Source organism: Camelina sativa, chromosome 20 (assembly GCF_030686135.1).
Source record: "Camelina sativa cultivar CO46 ecotype springtype chromosome 20, ASM3068613v1".
Lineage (NCBI taxonomy): Eukaryota > Viridiplantae > Streptophyta > Magnoliopsida > Brassicales > Brassicaceae > Camelina > Camelina sativa.
Window position 1 is genome coordinate 34,351,627 of NC_141899.1, and position 22,508 is coordinate 34,374,134.

Genomic DNA, 22,508 nt, shown 5'->3' on the forward strand with positions numbered 1-22,508 from the left:
ACTTACCTATGGAAAAAGAATCAATGGAACAGTATGAGAGATTTTGGAGTGGGAAGGACACTGTATGATGCGAGGAGGAGGAAGAAGACAAAGCGGCGAAACAAGTTTCTTTATTTTGACACAAGAAGATGCTTTTATATGTTTTTTGTTCGGAAATAATCTGGACCTAATATTTTATCTTTGGGTCCATAATGGCCCAATAGTAAGCCCATAACAGCCGCCTCAAAATATATACATTTCGCAAATTTTAAAATTTTTAATTGGTTTTTATGGTTAATTGTCATAAATACCACTAAAATAGGTTTTTATTCCAAAAATATTACAATTTAGTTTTTTTTTCTAAAAATACCACTAAAAACCACTAAAATGTATTTTTTCCAAAATACCACATAATTTTGGAAAACATAAAACGTCGAAGAAACTTACCTATGGAAGAAGAATCAATGGAACAGTATGAGAGATTTTAGAGTGGGAAGGAGATTGTATGATGCGAGGAGGAGGGAGAAGACAAAGCGGCGAAACAAGTTTCTTTATTTTGACACAAGAAGATGCTTTTATAAGTTTTTTGTCCGGAAATAATCTGGACCTAATATTTTATCTTTGGGTCCATAATGGCCCAATAGTAAGCCCATAACAGCCGCTTCAAAATATATACATTTCCCAAATTTTAAAATTTTAATTGGTTTTTATGGTCAATTGTCATAAATACCACTAAAATAGGTTTTTATTCCAAAAATACCACAATTTAGTTTTTTTTTCTAAAAATACCACTATAAACAACTAAAATGTATTTTTTTTCCAAAATACCACATAATTTTGGAAAACAAAAAACATCGAAGAAACTTACCTATGGAAGAAGAATCAATGGAACAGTATGAGAGATTTTGTTGTGGGAAGGAGACTGTGTGATGCGAGGAGGAGGAAGAAGACAAAGCGGCGAAACAAGTTTCTTTATTTTGACACAAGAAAATGCTTTTATAAGTTTTCTGTTCGGAAATAATCTGGACCTAATATTTTATCTTTGGGTCCATAATGGCCCAATAGTAAGCCCATAACAGCCGCCTCAAAATATATACATTTCGCAGATTTTAAAAATTTTAATTGGTTTTTATGGTTAATTGTCATAAATACTACTAAAATAAGTTTTTATTCCAAAAATATCACAATTTAGTTTTTTTCTAAAAATACCACTAAAAACCACTAAAATGTATTTTTTCCAAAATATCACATAATTTTAGAAAACAAAAAACGTCGAAGAAACTTACCTATGGAAGAAGAATCAATGGAACAGTATGAGAGATTTTGGAGTGGGAAGGAGACTGTGTGATGCGTGGAGGAGGAAGTAGACAAAGCGGCGAAACAAGTTTCTTTATTTTGACACGAGAAGATGCTTTTATAAGTTTTCTGTTCGGAAATAATCTGGACCTAATATTTTATCTCTTGTCCCATAATGGTATGGTCAATTGTCATAAATACCACTAAAATAGGTTTTTATTCCAAAAATACCACAATTTTGTTTTTTTTTTTCTAAAAATACCACTAAAAACCACTAAAATGTATTTTTTTCCAAAATACCACATAATTTTGGAAAACAAAAAACGTCAAAAAAACTTACCTGTTTATACTGAGGATTGCACAACACTAAATAAATATCGATTTTTGGGGAAAGAGAGAAGTTTGTTCTTTTATTAACGATAAGGATTCGAGGTCGTCACTAAAACGAGTCAAGATCGTGCTCGTCAGTTCACAGGAGAACTGACAAGTGAGTCACGACGAGCTCGGAAGCTAACAAGAATTATACAGGAAACAATAACTATGATTAGACACAAAGTTTTGCTCTCGGGATATTGTATGTGAGTCTGATGGGTATTCTCCAGTGAGTACTGTTGCTTTATATAGCAGACTGTAGACCGAGGGTTTTCTAGGGTTTCCATCATGAATTCCCGAGATTGCCCTTTACGGATCATTAGTGACTTGCATCCAATTTTGTCGGGCCGAAATCGCAATTATCTTGTCTTGTTGGGCCGAGTGGCATGTTGGGCGCAGCCCATGTCCAACATTACCTATGGAAGAAGAATCAATGGAATAGTATGAGAGATTTTGGAGTGGGAAGGAGACTGTGTGATGCGAGGAGGAGGAAGAAGACAAAGCGGCGAAACAAGTTTCTTTATTTTGACACGTGAAGATGCCTTTATAAGTTTTCTGTTCAGAAATAATCTGGACCTAATATTTTATCTTTGGGCCCATAATGGCCCAATAGTAAGCCCATAACAGCCGCCTCAAAATATATACATTTCCCAAATTTTAAATTTTTTAATTGGGTTTTATGGTCAATTGTCATAAATACCACTAAAATAGATTTTTATTCCAAAAATACCACAATTTAGTTTTTTTTTTCTAAAAATACCACTAAAAACCACTAAAATGTATTTTTTACAAAATACTACATAATTTTGGAAAACAAAAAACGTCGAAGAAGCTTACCTATGGAAGAAGAATCAATGGAACAATATGAGAGATTTTGGAGTGGGAAGAAGACTGTGTGATGCGAGGAGGAGGAAGAAGACAAAGCGGCGAAACAAGTTTCTTTATTTTGACACGAGAAGATGCTTTTATAAGTTTTATGTTCGGAAATAATCTGGATCTAATATTTTATCTTTGGGCCCATAATGGCCCAATAGTAAGCCCATAACAGCCGCCTCAAAATATATATATTTTCCAAATTTTAAAATTTTTAATTGGTTTTTATGGTCAATTGCCATAAATACCACTAAAATAGGTTTTTATTCCAAAAATACCACAATTTAGTTTTTTTTTTAAAATACCACTAAAAACCACTAAAATGTATTTTTTTCCAAAATACCACATAATTTTGGAAAACAAAAAACGTCGAAGAAGCTTACCTATGGAAGAAGAATCAATGGAACAGTATGAAAGATTTTGGAGTGGGAAGGAGACTGTGTGATGCGAGGAGGAAGAAGACAAAGCGGCGAAACAAGTTTCTTTATTTTGACACGAGAAGATGCTTTTATAAGTTTTCTGTTCGGAAATAATTTGGACCTAATATTTTATTTTTGGGCCCATAATGGCCCCCGCCTCAAAATATATACATTTGCCAAATTTTAAAAATTTTAATTGGTTTTTATGGTCAATTGTCATAAATACCGCTAAAATAGGTTTTTATTCTAAAAATACCACTAAAAACCAGTAAAATGTATTTTTTTCCAAAATACCACATACAGTAAAACCTCTATAAATTAATAATATTGGAACCATGACATTTTATTAATTTATAGTGATATTAATTTATCTATAAATTAATATTTATTATTTTATAGTGTAAATTAATAATTATTAATTTATAGATATCTATTTTAATTGTTTAAATTCTTAAAAAATATTAGTTGAGAAAATTTTAGCAAAAGAAGATTAGACTTTCAGATGTTATAAATTTTATGCTTTTAGAATTGAATTTGTAATTTATAGAAAACATTATTGACCATAAATTACAAATATTATAAACAATATCAATTATACACATGACATACATAAATTTAAATTTATGGATAATTATATTAATTGTCGTATTTTAATAGCCTATAAAACTATCAAAATGAAAATGATGCATATCTAGAAATTTGAAAACTTTTTTTAAAATTAACTATTTTTATGACATGTTATATAGTATTTTATATCAATATAGTTTGAAAATCAACATAACAATTGTTTATATATGAGGTCTTGGAAAAATTCAAAATTATAAAGCATACATTTATATCAGTATATATATATATACATATGAAAATTACATGATTATTAATTTATGATATTATTGGGACCATATTTTCCAAGGGAATTTCAGAAAAATTATTATCTTATTATCTTATCGAATTTTGCTATTTTTTACACTGGTCCGACTTCGGACCAACAAAATTTATTAATTTATAGTGCTTATTAATTTATAGAGTATTAATTTATAGAGGTTTTACTGTAATTGAACTAAAAGTTTTAATATTAAAAACTAATTCCTAAATTATAAATACTAAACCCTACCGTGAAAACTATACCCTAAAACTAAATTTGTCAACCTAAACATTAAAAAAAATTATACATCCTTAAAATTTAATTTTTTTTTTTGTGTTTGTGATAATTATGGAAAAGAAAGATTTGTGATATTTTTAGAGAAAAAAAATTAAAATGTGGTATTTTTGGAAATAAACTTGATATTTAAAAAGTTTTCTTAAATTATTCTGGAAAATTGCTCATATATTGATTCGATACCAAGGAAGAGACCCAAATCGGAGACCAGAACGGAACCCTAAATCTTCTCCGATGGCATTACCGGAGCCACCACAAAGCTTCTTCCCTTCCAAAGATGAGTTCTTGAGACTCCTCACCGTTTTGCTTGTGGCTTGTGCGGTGGCTTTCACCTGCAATTTCCTCGCAAAGTCTATGAGCTCAAACCCTACTATACCTTTCTGTGATAGTAATTTTGATTCCATCGATTCAGACTTGGGTAAGCTCGAAAACCTCATACTCAATTGCTTTATTCCATGGTTGAATTGTGTAATTACATGAATAAATTAATCAATTTTGTTACTACAGATTTGTGTGAACCTTGTCCAATGAATGGAGAATGTTACCAAGGGAAGTTGAAATGTAATCATGGATACAGAAAGCAAGCAAATTTATGTGTTGAAGATGGAGAAATCAATGAATTGACCAAGAAATTGGTATTTGAGATATTCGAAAAAATTCTGATTTATAAGTTCTTCCCTTCTTTTATGTTGTTGTTGATGGGTTTGAATTATGGCGATTGTATTGTTTTCATCAGGTTGGGTATTTTGAGAGAAAAGTTTGTGAGGCATATGCTGATAGTGAATGCTATGGTACTGGAAGAATATGGGTATGCTTCTGATTTATCTTTAACATAATTGTGTTTTAATTTTAGTTGTGTGTTCATTTTGTGAGTAATTGTGTTCATCGATCTTTTTAGGTTCCGGAGAATGATGTTTGGGAAGATCTACGTAGCAACGGTTTCTTGAATACATTAGACGAGTCTGCTTACATTTTTGTAAAAGGAAAGGCTGTAGAAGCTGTCACCGAGCTACTACAGAAAAGGACTAATTTTAATGGGTTAGTATTTTCATCACTGATTATTGATTCTATTGGTTACTAAAACTATTCAGATTCTTACTTTTATCTTTTTATTTATTTGAAGGATTAATGAGTTGAAGTGTCCTGAATCGGTAGTCAAAAGTTACAAACCAATGACTTGCCGCATGCATCAATGGCTCTTGAGAAACATCTTAATCATCTCATCCTCCTTTGCAATGGTATTGTAATATTAGAAAGAAAAGAAAAAACATTCTTTGAGTGGTTTAGTTTACTTTATCAACATCTTCAAGCTTGTTTACAGTGTTGAGATGTACAGCTAGTGTGCTGCGCAATATTGCGTAGGAAAATTCGAAGTAAGCGACAATTTTCACGTAGAGTGGAAGAGCTATACAACCAGGTACCTCTTTTATCCGCACAGCGTCTCGATTTAGTCAACTTATCCTTGTCTTGGTGTAGATATATAAAGGGGTTTGTTTTGAATTGATTCATTAGGTCTGTGACTTTCTGGAAGAAAATGCAGTGGCATCAAATTCTGCAGACACTAGTGACTGCGTTCCTTGGGTTATCGCATCTTGGTTACGTGATTATCTACTTTTGCCTAGAGAAAGAAGAGACCCTCAGTTATGGAGTAAGGTAATGGCTGTTTTTGGTCCTGTTTTTGATCTGATTCTGTTCTCTATCTCTAACAATTTGTTACATGTATCATGTTCTTATAACGAATTCTCAATTTTGTTGCCTGACATGGTTCTTTACAAATTTTTTGGTTAATTTATAGGTTGAGGAGTTAATACAAGAGGATTCACGTATAGACCGATTCCAGAAACTCGTCAAGGGTGAACAAAAAGTTGTATTGGAATGGCAAGGTATGAACATGGAATAGTTCTTTATGCTCTTTAACTCGTCTATTTCTTTCTTCTTCTTTTCTTACATCCATTTGAAAGTTGTTGTTTCCTCATCAATAATTCAGTTGAAGGTTCACTTAATTTATCCAAGCTGAAGAAACGGCGAGAGACGGAGAAGAAAGATAGAAAAGTTATTGGCTCAACAAACACAAGCTTGCAAGAATACTACAACAGAAGAATCGCTGGTAAGAAGCTGAAAAGTGAAAACCATTTCTATTGAGTCAACAGTAGACATTTGTCTTAAGATTGATCTTTATCTGTTTTTTTTTGTTTTTGTTACAGAGACAAGTTCTTAATACATTTTACAAAAGAACAATATATAGAAGCTTGTTGTGGTTCTCCACGCAATTTTTAGAAGAAGATCCAAGGACTGAAGCATTGTCGATTTTCCATGCTGTTTTTATTCCTGTTTAAATATTGACTTAGATTTGTTGAGAGCTACTACTTGATGGGCTCTCTCTTGTTTGGATCAGAAGAGAAAGTGACTAGAATTTGTAGTCTTTACAATATATATATATATATATATATATATATTGGTACGATAAGATACAATTCCGGTTTAAGTTGACAGTTACCTGGTTGACGAATAGAGAGAGTAGAATCATGTGACTTGTGAGTGTCGTCGGGTATGACAGCCAAGTTAAAAGAGTGCGTGTCAATTGTCTCCAGTCTCCTTCCACTAGAGACTTCTTCGTGCCCAAAATTCCACTTTTTCCTCCACTATTAATAAATTATTAGATCCTTAATTTGCATTACCCTACTAATTCTTCAATCTTTAGTAGTTCATACCTTACCATTAATAATAATTAATTATACCGATATAGCATAGATGCATGTGCTCTGATTTGGACTTTTGGGTTTGAGCATTAGTAAATGTTTAAGAATAAAAAAATATACAAATATACAAATATCTTTCAAAAGAATAAAAAAATGTTTAAGAAAACAATCTTTCCCTTATTTTTATTTATTTTTGGATGAGAATGAAGTTTTAAGAAATTTATTATTTATTAACATGTGTTTCATCTTTAAAAAGAAAAAGAAAAAAATCCTCTTTTTAATTATTTTTATTTTTATTTTTGGGACATTCATCCTTCTTTATTAATTAGAGACGTTATGTTTTTGTGAGTCTTTCTGCTTCCATCAATGTCAAAAGGTTTTACTCGTCGACAGCTTTATGCCTTTATCACTGAAATAGCAAAAGCAGCAGTGATCTTGAGAGAAACAAACAAAAGGATCTCTGTAACATCGAACAGGTCAATACTTTTCTCTCTTTCTATATAGTTTTTAGCTCTTGGAAGTATCTCTTCTTGCAAAATTCCCTTCTGTGTTCTTCCAATTTCAATTTCGATTTCAACCGGGTTTCCAAGTGCAATGCCCAAAGTTACAATCTTTTTTTCTTTTGGTCTACCATCACCAACTCGCCCCTTTTTTTTTTTAGCTTTACTTAAAGTTACGATTTTTCCTGTTTAAAAATCAAAACTTTTCAATCCTTTTGTATTGTATCATGTCAATTGCTGTTGATTTACTCTTAAGGGAATTGTTATTATAGTTTTATGATCCAATGTTTCAGGAAATTTCAAAGTCATGGGTTCTAAGAACAGTCCACAAGTGAATAACTCGACAAGAACTTTGTTTACTCTCATCATTGTGATTGGTTTATGTTGTTTCTTCTATCTTCTTGGATCATGGCAAAGGAGTGGTTTTGGTAAAGGAGGTGGTGTAGTAATGGAAGTTGCAAAGCAAGTACAATGTACTAATGTTACACACATTGTAACCAAACTTGATTTTGAGCCTCATCATAGAACAGTAAAGATTCCTGAGAGAGCTAATCCGAAACCCGTTGTGTTCAAGCCGTGTGATGTTAAGTACAAGGATTACACGCCTTGTCAAGAACAAAACCGGGCAATGAAGTTCCCGAGGGAGAATATGATTTACAGAGAGAGACATTGTCCACCGGTCAGTGAGAAGCTGCGGTGTTTGGTTCCAGCTCCTAAAGGGTATAAGACTCCTTTCCCTTGGCCTAAAAGCCGTGATTACGTTCACTATGCGAATGTTCCTTTCAAGAGCTTGACGGTCGACAAAGCTGGACAAAATTGGGTGAAGTTTCAAGGGAATGTGTTTAAGTTCCCTGGAGGAGGAACTATGTTTCCACAAGGCGCTGATGCTTATATCGAAGAGCTAGCTACCGTAATACCAATCAAAGATGGAACTGTTAGAACCGCATTGGACACTGGATGTGGGGTAAGTTGGTTCACGTACCAACTCTCACTGTGATGTTTTGATTCATTTTGTAGAGCTTATTGTTATGCTCTTTACGTCTTAGGTTGCAAGCTGGGGTGCATATATGCTTAAGAAGAAAGTATTGACTATGTCCTTTGCACCACGGGATAACCATGAAGCTCAAGTACAGTTTGCACTTGAGAGAGGCGTTCCAGCGATCATTGGTGTACTAGGATCAATTCGTCTTCCATATCCACCAAGAGCATTTGATATGGCTCAATGCTCTCGGTGTTTGATTCCATGGACCTCTAATGGTAATACATTTGCTCAATCCATACTCTCTCCTCAGCTAAGTATATAGTGGAAATGGCACAAAACTCACTAGATTGAATGTGCAGAGGGAATGTACTTAATGGAAGTCGACAGAGTGTTGAGACCGGGAGGTTATTGGGTCTTATCCGGGCCACCGATCAACTGGAAGACATACTACAAGACGTGGAAGCGGTCTAAGAAAGAACTCAATGCAGAGCAAAAGAAAATAGAGGAGATTGCAAAGTCTTTATGTTGGGAGAAGAAGTATGAGAAGGGAGACATTGCAATTTGGAGAAAGAAAACAAATGACAGATCATGTGATAGGCCATCATCTGTTAAAACCTGCAAAGGAAAAGACACTGATGATGTCTGGTACAAGGAGATGGAAGTATGTGTGACTCCATTCCCTAAAGTATCAAACAAAGAAGAAGTCGCCGGAGGAAAGCTAAAGAAGTTCCCTGAAAGGCTTTTCTCAGTGCCTCCATGTATAGCAAAAGGTCTGATCGAGGGTGTGAATGCTGAATCATACCATGAAGATAACAAACTGTGGAAGAAACGAACGAGTACCTACAAAAGAATCAACAGACTGATAGGTAGCACTAGATACCGTAATGTGATGGATATGAATGCTGGACTTGGTGGATTTGCAGCTGCGCTTGAATCGCCTAAATCTTGGGTGATGAACGTTGTCCCAACCATTGCAAAGAACACTTTAAGTGTTGTATATGAAAGAGGTCTTATTGGCATCTACCATGACTGGTAAATTCACAAACTCGTTCTTCTGTAGAACAACATCATTAAATACCAAAAAACTAATGTATTTTTCTTTTGAAATCTGCAGGTGTGAAGGCTTTTCAACTTATCCAAGAACATATGATCTCATTCACGCAAACAATGTCTTCAGCTTGTATCAGAACAGGTTAGATAAAGATGTTGTTACCATTAAAGTTCCAAAAAGATTACACATTTGTGTTCTTAACATCGTTAGAAATTAACCCCTAATGTTTTTTATGTCCTAAAGCTACGAAATTTATGTGAATGTTAAACTTAATTATTGAACATTGGCAATGCAGTTGCAAAATTGAAGACATACTTCTCGAAATGGATCGGATTTTGCGACCAGAAGGAACAGTTATATTCAGAGACGAGGTTGATGTATTAAACGATGTAAGAAGAATCACAAAGGGAATGAGATGGGACACTAAATTGATGGATCACGAAGACGGTCCACTTGTGCCGGAGAAAATTCTCGTCGCCGTTAAACAGTATTGGGTCGCCGGAGGCAGAAGAAACAGTACCTTGCCGTCTTTTAGTAGCTAAGGTAACGAGTTTTCGCACTTTTTGCCCGTCATTTTAGATGTTTAGTGAATTAACCGCAAAGTTATTAAATAGGTTCACTGGCACCCTTGATCCAGACTTTTTCACTTTTCTTTTAACCCGCAACTATTGTAAAATACCGATTAAACCCTAGCATTAGAAGTTTATACAGTTTGGAACATGTATTTACAATTTTAATTCGCGAATGTGCAGGTCAAGATTTTGGAGCTTTTGGAGCTATTTATCTGATATTCAGATATTGAATCACCATATACTTTGACCCCAAAAAGAAAAATAGGCATATACTGAAAAGATGTAGATGAAAATAAAGAACTAAGAAAAGTTGGGTGAGATCAGAATTTCCATAAAAATAAAGGGATCAAAGTTGAAAATACATATGTGGTACTCAAATAAAATCTACAATTTATTTTCTTTTGGTATGAGAGAATATTTTCTTTTGGATGCTAATGTTTTTTTTTGTCAACCCTAGTATTAGGACTAAGATATATGTTAATCTTCTATTCCTATATTTACGTGGGTACAAAGTTATCTCCTAGTTAGGCAACTACGTTTGTGTAAATAATACCTTCTTCTTCTATTGAATATACACACAGATTTGCACATTACTTTGTCTTATTTCACCTAGGATGCTAATGTGTAAGTGTAACTGTCTCTTTTGAAATATAAAATACAAAATTCAAATTAAAATAGTTTGCGTTATGTTCGTTATTTTTTTTTGGTTTTGAAGAAATTCCCATATGATTAGAGTATGATTTGGTCCAAGATTCTTATGTTTATGGTCCACGTTAGTATGATAAACTATTCAAAGATTCAGAGACAAGTACTACTATCATTTAAGTATATGTGTGTTATATTATTTAAAATATCGTAATTTTATTTCGAATTTAAGAAAATTGTGTTTTGTTTTTGTCGGTGAAGAAGAGAGTGATACCGAAGACTTTTTCGTGTGAAAAGAATCACGTAATAACGGTACTTATTCATTTTGGAATTTATTATCAAATTGTTGTATTACGCTAAAATAAAAATACTGATTAATTTTGGCTAGTAAACTTGTGAAATTTATATTAATAAAATTGTTGCAAAGAGAAATAGTTACTTTCCATCTTCGGTAAAATTCAGGACCCAAGAACGTAGAGGCACGTGCCCCATGATAGACTTGTCATGTGTGATGTGACTTATTTTCTTTGTCCAATAAAATATTTTTAAAAAGCAAAAGTAAGTAAGCAAAAACTCAATATTTTCAAACAAGAAAACAAATAAGTTTTAACAAGAATAAAAGACATAAACCAAGTCATCTTTGACATGTTTATCTCATAGATTAATATTGCTCAATCGACTGACGATAATTTATTTACATAGATAGGCGGAGAAAGAAAAGAGAAGAGAGTTTGCAGCAATTATTTTCAGTTTTCACTGTTACTGTTATTGTGTTGTTGACATTGATTGGTGGATAATCCACCGTGGATTAAGATAGCAATAGTCAATAGAGAAAAATTGTACAGTCAAGTAGGTTAGTAACAAGGGCCTTTGAGGTAAAATAAAGTAGTAAACCATATAAATAAAATTAATATAAATTTATGCCATATTATTTTAACATAGTGGTGAACTGATAAGTTTTATTCAGATTTTTTACTATTTGTTTTATAAAAGAATTGCATGTTTTATCAAATGGTATAAAAACTGAAACCCAAATATAAAATTTTAGTGTATAGTTCCGAGGAAAAAGAAAAAAGCATATGCAAGCAAAATCTAATAGTGTAAAGAGATCTTTGCTTCACATGACTCTATTTTTTTTTTCTCTTGTTACCTCTATTTTTTCAACTGTGCAGCTTTTTTGAAGCTATATTTTCAGATCTTTCTCTCTCTCTCTCTCTCTCTAGCTACTTCTTTTTGTCTTTAAGTTTTCAAATTTTTATTAAATTTTATATTCTACTACTGCCTCCTCAGCTCCTTACAAAGCACAAATCCAAACCCCAAATCAAATCCCACCATTGTTTTATTACCTCAATCCAAGAACACAAGACAGACCAAATTAGCTCTCCTAATCATTTATCTTTCAATTCCTGTTTTCTTATCCAAAATTTATAATCTTTGTAGAAAACAAGTTGTTTTCAAGCTTTTGATGTGAGATAAAATGGGTTGTTTACATTCCAAAACTGCTAATCTACCTTCTTCTGATGATCCATCTGCTCCAAACAAACCAGAATCAGGTAAATAATTGTCTCTTAGATTCCAAGTACTCACATTTTTTGTTTGCTCAATGAGTAAATCTGCAGATTTTTTTTTTGTCTGTTCTTGTTTTGGGCTTGGTTTAATTTGTGGGGTTAGGGTTTTTTAGACTAAAAGCAGAAAAAAGTTGTAAAGTTTCAGCCTTTTTGGAATTAAACTCTTGTTTAGATTGATTTGCCTTTTTGGGCTATGTATGTGTTTTTGTTGTTGTGTGGTTACAGTAAATGGGGACCAAGTGGATCAGGAAATCCAAAATTTCAAAGAATTTGATCTGAATGAGTTGAGAAAAGCAACCAATGGGTTTAGCCCTAGCTGCATTGTCTCTGAAGGTGGAGAGAAAGCTCCTAATGTGGTTTACAGAGGGAAGCTCGAAGGGAATCATCTTGTAGCCATCAAGCGATTCTCTAGGCAATCTTGGCCTGATGCTCAACAGTTTGTGGTAAGAAATATCTGAGAAGAACAATGCATGGTTTGTTGTTTAGCACTTTGTTCATTGATTTATTGACTCGGATTTTAGAATCCTAGTTGAATCTCTTGGACTGTCTGATCACTTCTTAGGCAAAGCTATGACTAGCTAAAGGAATTGTGTGTTACGTGTAGTTTTTAGTTGCAGGAAATGAAAAGACATAGGCTTTTTGATCAAAGAATAAGCTTCCCCGAGTTTGATTTGCTAAAATGCAGAGAAGTCAACAGTTTCGGGGTTAAGGCTACTTTTAGGATCTGACTAATGTCTTGACTGTGTATTTTGAATGTTGATAACAAACATGGGAGCTTTGTCCTGGTGTTGACCGTGATTGACTTGTGAAAATCAGGTGGAAGCAACAGGTGTTGGGAAGCTTAAAAACAAGAGAATAGTCAGTCTGATTGGTTGCTGTGCTGAGGGAGATGAGAGATTGTTGGTAGCAGAGTATATGCCAAATGATACTCTCTCAAAGCATCTCTTTCACTGTAATTGTCTTATCCTTCTCTCGTTATTAGTTTGGTTTATACTGTGATTTAAATGATTTACTCTCTTCTTTGTTGTGTATGTTTTCAGGGGAAAAGCAGCCACTTCCATGGGATATGCGTGTTCGAATTGCAGACTATATTGCACAAGCACTTGATTACTGCAACATCGAGAACCGAAAAATCTATCATGACCTAAATGCATACAGAATCCTCTTCGACGAGGAAGGTGATCCTCGTCTATCTACTTTTGGTCTAATGAAGAACAGTAGAGATGGAAAAAGCTACAGTACCAACTTAGCTTATACTCCACCTGAGTTTTTACGGACAGGTAACATTCTTGATCTCGAGAACTTGAAGATGAACCAATTCATTATTGAAGATTAAAGGTCTCTGTCTTTGTTTTTTGGCAGGTAGAGTCATTCCTGAAAGTGTGATATTCAGTTATGGAACTATACTGTTAGATCTTTTAAGCGGCAAACACATTCCACCTAGCCATGTATGAGCTTCTAGTTACCTTCACTTTATGTCAGTTTTGTGTCATGTCGCCATAGTATTTTTTGAGTGTCTTTCATATCTTAAACTGGTGGTGATGTTTGATGTCAGGCTCTTGATATCATAAGAGGTAAAAATGCGTTGCTTCTTATGGATTCATCTCTTGAAGGGCAATATGCAAATGAAGATGCGACTAAATTAGTTGAGCTTGCTTCAAAATGCCTTCAGTCGGAGGCAAAGGATCGACCAGATACCAAATTTCTTCTCTCTGCAGTGGCACCACTACAAAAGCAAGAAGAGGTTTGATATAATCCCTACCTGAAATCGACAATATGAACTTCATATCCAAGTTAATTATCCTGGTTTTGGTTTTGTTGCTTAGGTTGCTTCTCATGCCTTAATGGGCTTACCAAAGAACATCGTAATATTACCAACTATGCTTTCTCCTCTTGGAAAGGCCTGTGCAAAGATGGACCTTGCGACATTTCACGACATATTGCTTAAAACCGGTTACAGAGACGAGGAAGGTGCGGAAAATGAGCTTTCATTTCAAGAATGGACACAACAAGTGCAAGAGATGCTCAATACAAAAAAGTTCGGAGACATTGCTTTCCGAGACAAGGATTTCAAGAACTCAATTGAATATTACTCAAAGGTAAGGAAAAAAGCAACAAATCTGTAATTCTTTGGGTTCGACAAGGATTTCTAACTCGTTTATTTATGGTTTATAGTTGGTGGGGATGATGCCAGTTCCTTCTGCAACAGTTTTCGCTAGACGAGCATTCTCCTACTTAATGACAGACCAACAGGAGCTTGCACTGAGAGATGCAATGCAGGCTCAGGTGTGCATACCTGAATGGCCAACAGCGTTTTACTTGCAGGCTTTAGCGCTCTCGAAGCTCGGAATGGAAACAGATGCTCAAGATATGCTCAACGATGGCGCAGCATATGATGCAAAGCGACAGAATAGCTGGCGCTGCTAAGCTATAAGAGGAAGTCCCAAATATTTATGGGTCTTTGTAGACAGTATCTGAAAGGTGTGTATGCGTGTAAGAGAGCTGAGAAAGATATTGAATGTGTTGGTTACTTTTGTGAAATGAGAGCTTGTTTTTTTGCATGAATCTCTATCAAAAATTAACTCTTTTAGAGACAGAGAAAATAAGACTGCAAATAACTAATTTGATATCTTCTTCCTTGTGGTAATACAAAAAGATTGAAACTTTATCAAAAGATTCAATATACTATTACAATTATAAACAACTTTTGGAAACATAATGTTGCTCTTTAGTTTAGGAAAACAGATGATGATGTTTCATACTTGAGAAGCAACTAAAGGTGGAAACTTTGATTCCAGCCATGACACCAAATCCTCCTTTGTAGCCACAAAAATACCCGCCCTATCGCTCTGTCTGAAAGGTGCAGAGAGCTGTTGCAAATGCAAGGCGAAAGAGTTTGCTAATCCCTGCGAGAATCTGTGGGTTCCTGTCCCAGTTTGTGCAAAGAACAAATCTGGAAGATCTTCTTGACGTCTAATGATGCTGGCAAGTGTTCTCATCCACTCTTCGAGAGCAGTCTCAGCCGCACCAACTGATAGTGACCTCACATCTAAGCTCCATTCTTTCATGGTCTTGTTATGTAATCCAGGGTATAAGCCGAAAAGCGTTCCTAAATAGAGAAGCTCATGAGCTCTCTCGTGCCGCTTCTTGCCTCTGCATATATCTATCAAGCAGTTGCAGAATGGCCTTCTTGCCTCTACTTGGGTTGCATTGATCACTAACTTGAACTCTTCTTTAACGGTCTCAAATTCGGTTTTCTCATCTACAATCAGATTCACAAATGTCACCAGCTTCTGATTTGCTTTCTCCAAACAAGCCATAACCTTTTCAGCATCTTCACTACTCTCACACAGGGCCATAACCGAAAGAAGACACCCACAAAGCCTATCATCAGGCTTAACTCCTCTTTTAATCGAGAGATCAAACACATAGACCAAATCATCAATCCTTTTTGCTTTCCCTAAGCATTGAACTAAACAAGTGCAACCCATCACATTAACCGGAACACCAGCTTCTAACATCTCTTCAAACAATTGCATCGCCTTTTCAGCTTTTCCACCACTCCCATATATATTCAGCATGGCTGTGTAACTAAAATTATCAGGTATACATTGCGCAGACTCCTTCATATCATTAAACAGCGTCTCAGCTTCTTCCTCCAATCCAATATCAGCACACATATTCAACAAAGTGTTGTACAAAATGAAATCCATAGGCCAGTTCTTCACCTTCATTTCCTCCCACAACTGAAGTGCATCTTTCGCCCACCTCGCTTTCCCATAAATCTTCACAAGAGCTGTCAAAGTTTTCTCATTTGGAGTTAAACCTTCCTCAAGCATCTCATTAAACAAACTCCTAGCCAAACCTGGCTTCCCTGCTCTTCCCATAGCTTCCAACAAAGTATTATACACAACCACATTAGGCTTCACATCCATAGATTTCATCTCTTGCAAAACATACCTAATCCCATCATAATCCCCTGCTTCACCAAACATTTTCCCCAACACAGAGAACGCTATAGCATCAGGCTTCCAACCCGTAGCAACAGCTCTTTCATACAAACTAAGAACCTCCTCAACTTTTCCTAACTTGGAATAAACATCAAGAACTGCAGAGTAAGTGACCTCATCAGGCATCAGACCAGTTTTATACATTCTCTCAAACCACTCAATAGCTTTGTTGTAAAGATTGCACCTTTTCGCACAAGTGATGATAGTGGAATAAGTGATGTTATCAAGCTCAAGACCATCATTCACCATTTCAAGTGCCAGCTCCTCAATAAGCTGAAACTGTCTCCCAAATCTCAGAGACTTCATAGTAACATTGTAAAATATTGTTTCCATAGGAAACAGATTCTTGGATTTGACCCAATTAAAGAAAACATGAGTCTTTTGCCATTCTCTCAAGCTGTTCAGCACAAGCAATGCGTTATCTCTATTGGGTGGATGAGGAATCTCATCGAGAAGAGATAAAAACTCAGACTTTTCAGTGAAATTGGAACTGTTGAGCTTCTGAGCGAAAGCCCTAAGGTCCTTGATTTGAGGATTGTAAGAGTAAGCAGAACGCTTTTGTCTCTGAAGTGAAAGAACTGACCTTTTGGGTCTTGTTGGATTGACCCATACAGACTTCGGTTTAGCCAAGATATGGGTTTGCTCTTGTCTGAGTGTTGTGGCAGAGAGAGGCTTGAGTTGCTCAGAGAGAGATGGAGTTTTTGTTGTGGCTGTGGTTGTGGTGATTGGTTCTTCTTCTAGGGTTTTAGGTTGTTTCAAGGAACTGCAAGAAATGTTGAGCTTTCTAGTACGAGATTGTCTTAAAAGAGAAGGCTTTAAGAATAAATTGTGTTTCTTTGTCTCTGAATTTTGGGGATTGAAGCAGACATCAATGGCTGTGGTGAGAACAGTCGCCATTAGAAACGCAGAGTGAGAGGTTTTTGCGTGAAGATGGTTTTGTGTCTCTGAAACATGAGAGAGGTTTATCAGAACATCTTATCTTAATTTTGAAACGACGCTCAAAAGTAATATTTGGTTATTATGGGCTTCATATGGACCAGCAGAGATTGGCCCATTGTATTGTGGTTACGGTGAAATCATAAGTGAACAAAAATGTTTAATTTATGAGACTGATAAATAAAATATTAATTTCTCAGATGGCAAAAAATTATTAATTTGTATGACCTATATATTTTGATACTATAGTTTAAAAATAATTATCATTTCAGACTTACATTAAAATAAGAAAAAATTAAATTAAGTTTTAAGTTTTCTATAAACTCAATAAATTATAAATTAAATTTAAAAACAAAAAAGAATTTAACAGATAGAAGTTCCTCACCTCAAGTCTCAAGAAAACGTTTATGTAGTTCTTATTTTAATGTAATTCTGAAATGATAGCTCTTAACAGATAGAAGTCAATTACTTCGAGGTAAAATCTCTTATTAGTTATCACAATATAAATAATCCACATACAACCCGTTATATTGTTTATTTTTGTAAATAAAACTAAAAAATCATTTATATGTATGATTGACCTATATGTATAAGAATTGCATTATAATATATAATGACGTATGTATAGAGTCGTATTGAAATATTTATGACCTACAAATTTTAAACAAATGATTGTTAGCATGCAACTACCATACTGGTTTGTTGAATACATACACATATTTAGGAATTCCAACATTATAATTATCTTGTGAAGAAAACGATAAACATGTCATATGTTTTTGACATCCTCCATATAAAAAACCGTTAACAATTGTTATTACATATATTGCACCACCTAATTTTTTTGATACAACAACATCTTTAAAAATGGATATATTTGTATATATTTTTAGTTGGGTGAAGAATTTGTGCAAATTTCAAATTTTGGAGTAATTCGTGGATTGAGAATGAAAGTAGTATTGTGACTTAAAAATTTTTGATCCTATCTAATGTCTGCATAATTTAAAGTTGAAATTTTAAAAAGTCATCAAAAAGAGATGTTTAAACACGATATAAGCAAAAAAAAACAGAGAGATGCGATTTTTTTGGCGATTGCGTCTCTTCCTTCTCCGTTGTCTCTCTCTTGCAGAGAGTGTTCTTCGCCGGTTACCGGCGGTTATCTCAGGATGGATTAACGGCTTAACGGTTATTTTCTCTATAACCGCTACCCCCAACCTATATAAATCCTGCGTCTGTCTCTGGTTTTCTTGTGTCAATCAGAGTGAAAAAGTTCCCTTTCCACTGTTTTTTCTAATCATGACAGAGAAGATACGGAAAAATTTGCAAGATATCTCGCTAGGTATTGATGATGCGGTGGTCAATCTACCCATTGCTCTGTGTGAAGATGCGGCCAATGAAACCAGATCCAGTCTGATCGCTAAGCCGGTGAACCATCGTAAACAAAACCTTCGTGCTATGCTCTCCGCACTTCCCCGCCTGTGGGGTGTTGATGCTGAAGTTACTGGCCGAATCCTGGAAAATAAGAAGATTCAGTTTATTTTCCAGTCAGAGGAATCACTGCAATCGGTCCTCAGAAGAGGACCCTGGTCGTTTAACGACTGGATGTGCGTTCTCAAGAAATGGAATCCTCTGCATTCGGATGATGATCTTAAGAGTATACCGTTTTGGGTGCAAATCAGGGGTATCCCCTTGAATTTCTTAACGCTTCGTATTGTCACGTCTATTGGTGAAAGTTTAGGCCATTTCCTGGAGACTGACTTTGCTGGTGACGGAGCCGTTCTGGTTGACTACGTCCGTGTTCGTCTCCTGTGGAACACAGATGCACCGCTTCGCTTTCAACGAGTCTTCCAGTTTGGTGGAGAGGCTTTTGTTCTCAAGTTTCGCTATGAACGACTGCGCAATTTCTGTACTACGTGTGGTCTAATGACTCATGAAGCGAATGAATGCCCAGATAACTACAATCCGGCCCCTGATGCACCGGCGGATGATGATGATGATAATGCAGAGGATCACTTACCAGATTTTCCCCATGGAAACACGAACCCTGCAACAGGTAGTTCTGGAACTCTCATTACTGCAGAACCAATGAACTCACAACAAAAAACCTCCAAGAAAAGGAAAGCTGATGACACTGCTGATTCAAATGAAGATCTCAAACCCACCCTGATATGTAATGACATAAGGCGTGTAGTTGCTGCAGAAGATACAGAGGAACAACTAATCAAGAGGAGGAAAGCACATTCTGAAGTGCTTGAGATACGCAACTGGATCCTTCAACCGACTGATGTTGCAAGTTCTTCCAACACTCGAGGGAGGACTGCGACGACACCAAACACTGACCGAGAGGGCACGGTGGGCCAGAAGCCACCGGAGCCAGGATGAATACAGCCTTTTGGAACTGCCGAGGCTTGAAGGAGTCCTCGGTAGTTCGACGCCTTAAGGGAATTAAGAAATCTTATTCCCCGGACTTACTCTTTCTGATCGAGACGAAGAACTCTGATGATGTGGTTAGGGATATCGCTGCTCAGTTGGAATATGATAATGTTAAGTGTGTATCGCCTGTTGGTTTAAGTGGAGGTCTAGCTTTATTATGGAAAAACTCTGTTTCTGTGTCTTTTCTTTCTACTGATGCAAGACTTCTTGATTGTAAGATAAATAATAAAGAAGCTTCTTTTTATTTTTCTTGCGTCTATGGGCATCCTAAACGAAAGCTAAGACACATATTATGGGAACGTTTACAACGAATCTCTCTACAAAGAAACGGCCCATGGCTTATGTGTGGGGATTTTAATGAAATCCTCAAAGCTGATGAAAAGAAGGGAGGTAGAGTTAGAGAACCATGGAGCTTTGTTGATTTTCGGAACATGGTTCAGATTTGTGCAGTCTCAGATTTACCTTATATTGGTAATAATATGACATGGGTCGGGAAAAGGAAAACTCACACAGTCCAGTGCTGGTTGGATCGTGCCATGGCAAACACGGAATGGAAATCAGTTTATCCAGCAACAGAGATAGAGTATCTTGAGATGTTAGAATCTGATCACAGGCCTGCTATCATCAAAATCAGAAGAACCACAGAACGTGGACAACACTCTTTTTGTTTCGACTCAAGACTCTGCAATAATCCAGATATTGAAGCGGTTATAGACAAAGGATGGAATTCAAGGACAATGGGGTCCCAGCTCTCAGTTTCAGATCGCATTAAAAACTGTAGAACAAGGATTGCTGCTTGGAAGAGATTAAACCCCATAAACTCTGCAAGGGAAATCAAAGAACTTAAACTGTGCATTGACAAGGCACATACGGATCCAACCATCTCTTCTGAACAACTTCGTTCCCTCAAATGTCAATTGCAGATAGCTTATCAAAAAGAAGAAATTTACTGGAGAGACAAGAGCCGTAATCAATGGCTAAACAATGGTGACCGCAACACACGATTTTTCCATGCAGCAACAAAAAACAGAATTGCAAGGAATCGTCTCACTTCGATAAAAGGAACGAATGGAGAATATATTTACGGTAATGCTGCGATTGCCACAGAAGCTGAGAGGTACTTTAGTGAGCTTTTCACATGTTCTACAACTTCAGATCACGAGAATGTAATACAAAGTGTAGACTCACGGGTAACAGAGGAGATGAATACAAAGCTACTTAGTCCAGTTACAGCTGAAGATATAAGGCAAGCAGTATTCTCTATTGGGGCAACTCATGCACCAGGTCCGGACGGGTTTACAGCCAAGTTTTACAGACACTATTGGGATATTGTGGGTCCAGCTATAGTTGCAGAAGTACAGTTCTTCTTTGAGTCGGGTTATCTCAATGAATCTTGGAATCATACTAATCTCTGCCTAATACCAAAGTTAGAGACCCCACAGACGATGAATGATTTCCGCCCAATCAGTTTATGTAACGTTACATACAAAATCATCTCAAAGATATTGGTGCAGAGATTAAAAGGAATCCTTCCCATGGTAGTCTCTGAGAACCAGGCGGCTTTCATACCAGGTCGGCATATAACAGATAATGTCCTTATAGCTCACGAGGTACTGCATTCATTAAAGGTTCGTAAACGGTGTGCCAATTCCTATATGGCTGTAAAGACGGACATTAGCAAGGCATATGATAGAATAGAATGGAATTTTTTGGAAGCAATTTTAAAGAAAAAGGGATTTGCACCTCAGTGGATTCATTGGATAATGAAGTGTGTCCGTTCTGTATCTTTCTCTGTATTGATAAATGGAAGCCCCTATGGCCATTTCACAGCAAGTCGAGGACTTCGTCAAGGAGACCCACTATCTCCCTATTTATTCATTCTCTGTTCTGATGTTCTAAGCTCGATGTTGGATAAGGCACAGAAGGAGCGTAAACTCCAAGGCATTCGTATCAGTAATGGTGGTCCAGCAATCACTCACCTATTATTTGCTGATGATGCACTGTTTTTTACAAAAGCTGATCATCGGAATAGTCAAGCACTGTTGAAGATACTCAGAGATTATGGTACAGCATCTGGTCAACAGATTAATTTGGGAAAATCTGCAATCACTTTCGGATCACATGTTTATCAACAAAACCAGGATCGAACAAAACGATGCCTAGGGATATTCACAGTTGGTGGAGGTGGAAAATACCTTGGGCTCCCAGAGCAGTTTGGCAGAAAGAAAAAAGAGATGTTTCAATACATCAAAAAGAAAGTACATCAACGAATCAGTGGTTGGCAAAACAGGTTCTTAACAGAAGCAGGAAAGGAAACACTAATCAAATCAGTTGCTTATGCTATGCCAGTTTACTCAATGAACTGCTTCCAGTTACCTATGGAACTATGCTCTGAGCTAGACAGCATGATTGCTCAATTTTGGTGGGGCTCTACTCCTGATAAGAGGAAATTATCATGGATCTCTTGGAAAAAGATGTCTAAATCTAAGCAAGGTGGAGGAATAGGATTTCGTAACTTACATCACTTCAACCAAGCGCTCTTGGCTAATCAAGTATGGAGACTATTGCTACGACCTAACTCACTGTTGTATAAAATCCTCAAGGCCAGATATTTCAGCGATGACACCTTACTGAATGCACCAAAAGGAGTAAAACCCTCTTATGGATGGAATTCTTTAAGATTTGGGTGTGAATTACTAAATAAAGGAGTTCAAATGTCTATTGGTGATGGGAAACAAACCAGACTTGGTCTTGATCCATGGCTGCCTACAACCCCACCACGACCACCGGTGGTACTCCCGCCGATAAATATAGAACAGCCAGTAACAGCTCTGATGAATCCTATTTCAAACCAATGGGACATGGCGAGTATCGAAAACATCATTCATCCCTCTGACCAACATCTGGTACGTAAGATTTATCTACAACAATATCCCGGAAACGATGCCTACATATGGCATTACAACAAGAATGGAATGTACACTGTTAAGTCTGGCTACTGGTTAGCATCGGTT

General features: G+C 35.9%; 5 protein-coding genes across 5 annotated transcripts; 4 read left to right on the plus strand and 1 right to left on the minus strand.

Moving 5' to 3' along the window:
* Positions 1 to 4,286: 4,286 nt before the first annotated feature.
* On the plus strand, positions 4,287 to 6,565 carry LOC104771913 (uncharacterized). Its single transcript, XM_010496531.3, has 10 exons — positions 4,287 to 4,516; positions 4,606 to 4,733; positions 4,835 to 4,906; positions 4,997 to 5,136; positions 5,222 to 5,336; positions 5,435 to 5,515; positions 5,611 to 5,751; positions 5,894 to 5,981; positions 6,086 to 6,205; positions 6,303 to 6,565. Exons 1-10 carry the CDS (start codon positions 4,333 to 4,335, stop codon positions 6,314 to 6,316), a joined length of 1,083 nt encoding a protein of 360 aa, XP_010494833.2. The 5' UTR covers positions 4,287 to 4,332; the 3' UTR covers positions 6,317 to 6,565.
* Positions 6,566 to 7,120: 555 nt separating this feature from the next.
* On the plus strand, positions 7,121 to 10,337 carry LOC104771915 (putative methyltransferase PMT14). The gene is made up of 7 exons (XM_019241701.2): positions 7,121 to 7,273; positions 7,591 to 8,261; positions 8,344 to 8,554; positions 8,639 to 9,311; positions 9,394 to 9,471; positions 9,626 to 9,873; positions 10,083 to 10,337. The coding sequence occupies exons 2-6, from the start codon at positions 7,605 to 7,607 to the stop codon at positions 9,870 to 9,872; spliced, it is 1,866 nt and encodes a 621-aa protein (XP_019097246.1). The 5' UTR covers positions 7,121 to 7,273; positions 7,591 to 7,604; the 3' UTR covers position 9,873; positions 10,083 to 10,337.
* A 1,259-nt stretch (positions 10,338 to 11,596) lies between these two features.
* On the plus strand, positions 11,597 to 14,676 carry LOC104771916 (serine/threonine-protein kinase BSK2). The gene is made up of 8 exons (XM_010496533.3): positions 11,597 to 12,100; positions 12,341 to 12,558; positions 12,932 to 13,067; positions 13,156 to 13,395; positions 13,478 to 13,563; positions 13,671 to 13,859; positions 13,942 to 14,214; positions 14,291 to 14,676. The coding sequence occupies exons 1-8, from the start codon at positions 12,025 to 12,027 to the stop codon at positions 14,540 to 14,542; spliced, it is 1,470 nt and encodes a 489-aa protein (XP_010494835.1). The 5' UTR covers positions 11,597 to 12,024; the 3' UTR covers positions 14,543 to 14,676.
* Positions 14,677 to 14,718: 42 nt separating this feature from the next.
* On the minus strand, positions 14,719 to 17,119 carry LOC104771917 (pentatricopeptide repeat-containing protein At5g46580, chloroplastic). The gene has a single exon (XM_019242374.2). The coding sequence runs from the start codon at positions 17,020 to 17,022 to the stop codon at positions 14,872 to 14,874; it is 2,151 nt and encodes a 716-aa protein (XP_019097919.1). The 5' UTR covers positions 17,023 to 17,119; the 3' UTR covers positions 14,719 to 14,871.
* Positions 17,120 to 18,357: 1,238 nt separating this feature from the next.
* Positions 18,358 to 19,443, plus strand: LOC147919841 (uncharacterized). Its single transcript, XM_087504127.1, has one exon. The coding sequence runs from the start codon at positions 18,358 to 18,360 to the stop codon at positions 19,441 to 19,443; it is 1,086 nt and encodes a 361-aa protein (XP_087360253.1).
* Positions 19,444 to 22,508: the final 3,065 nt, after the last annotated feature.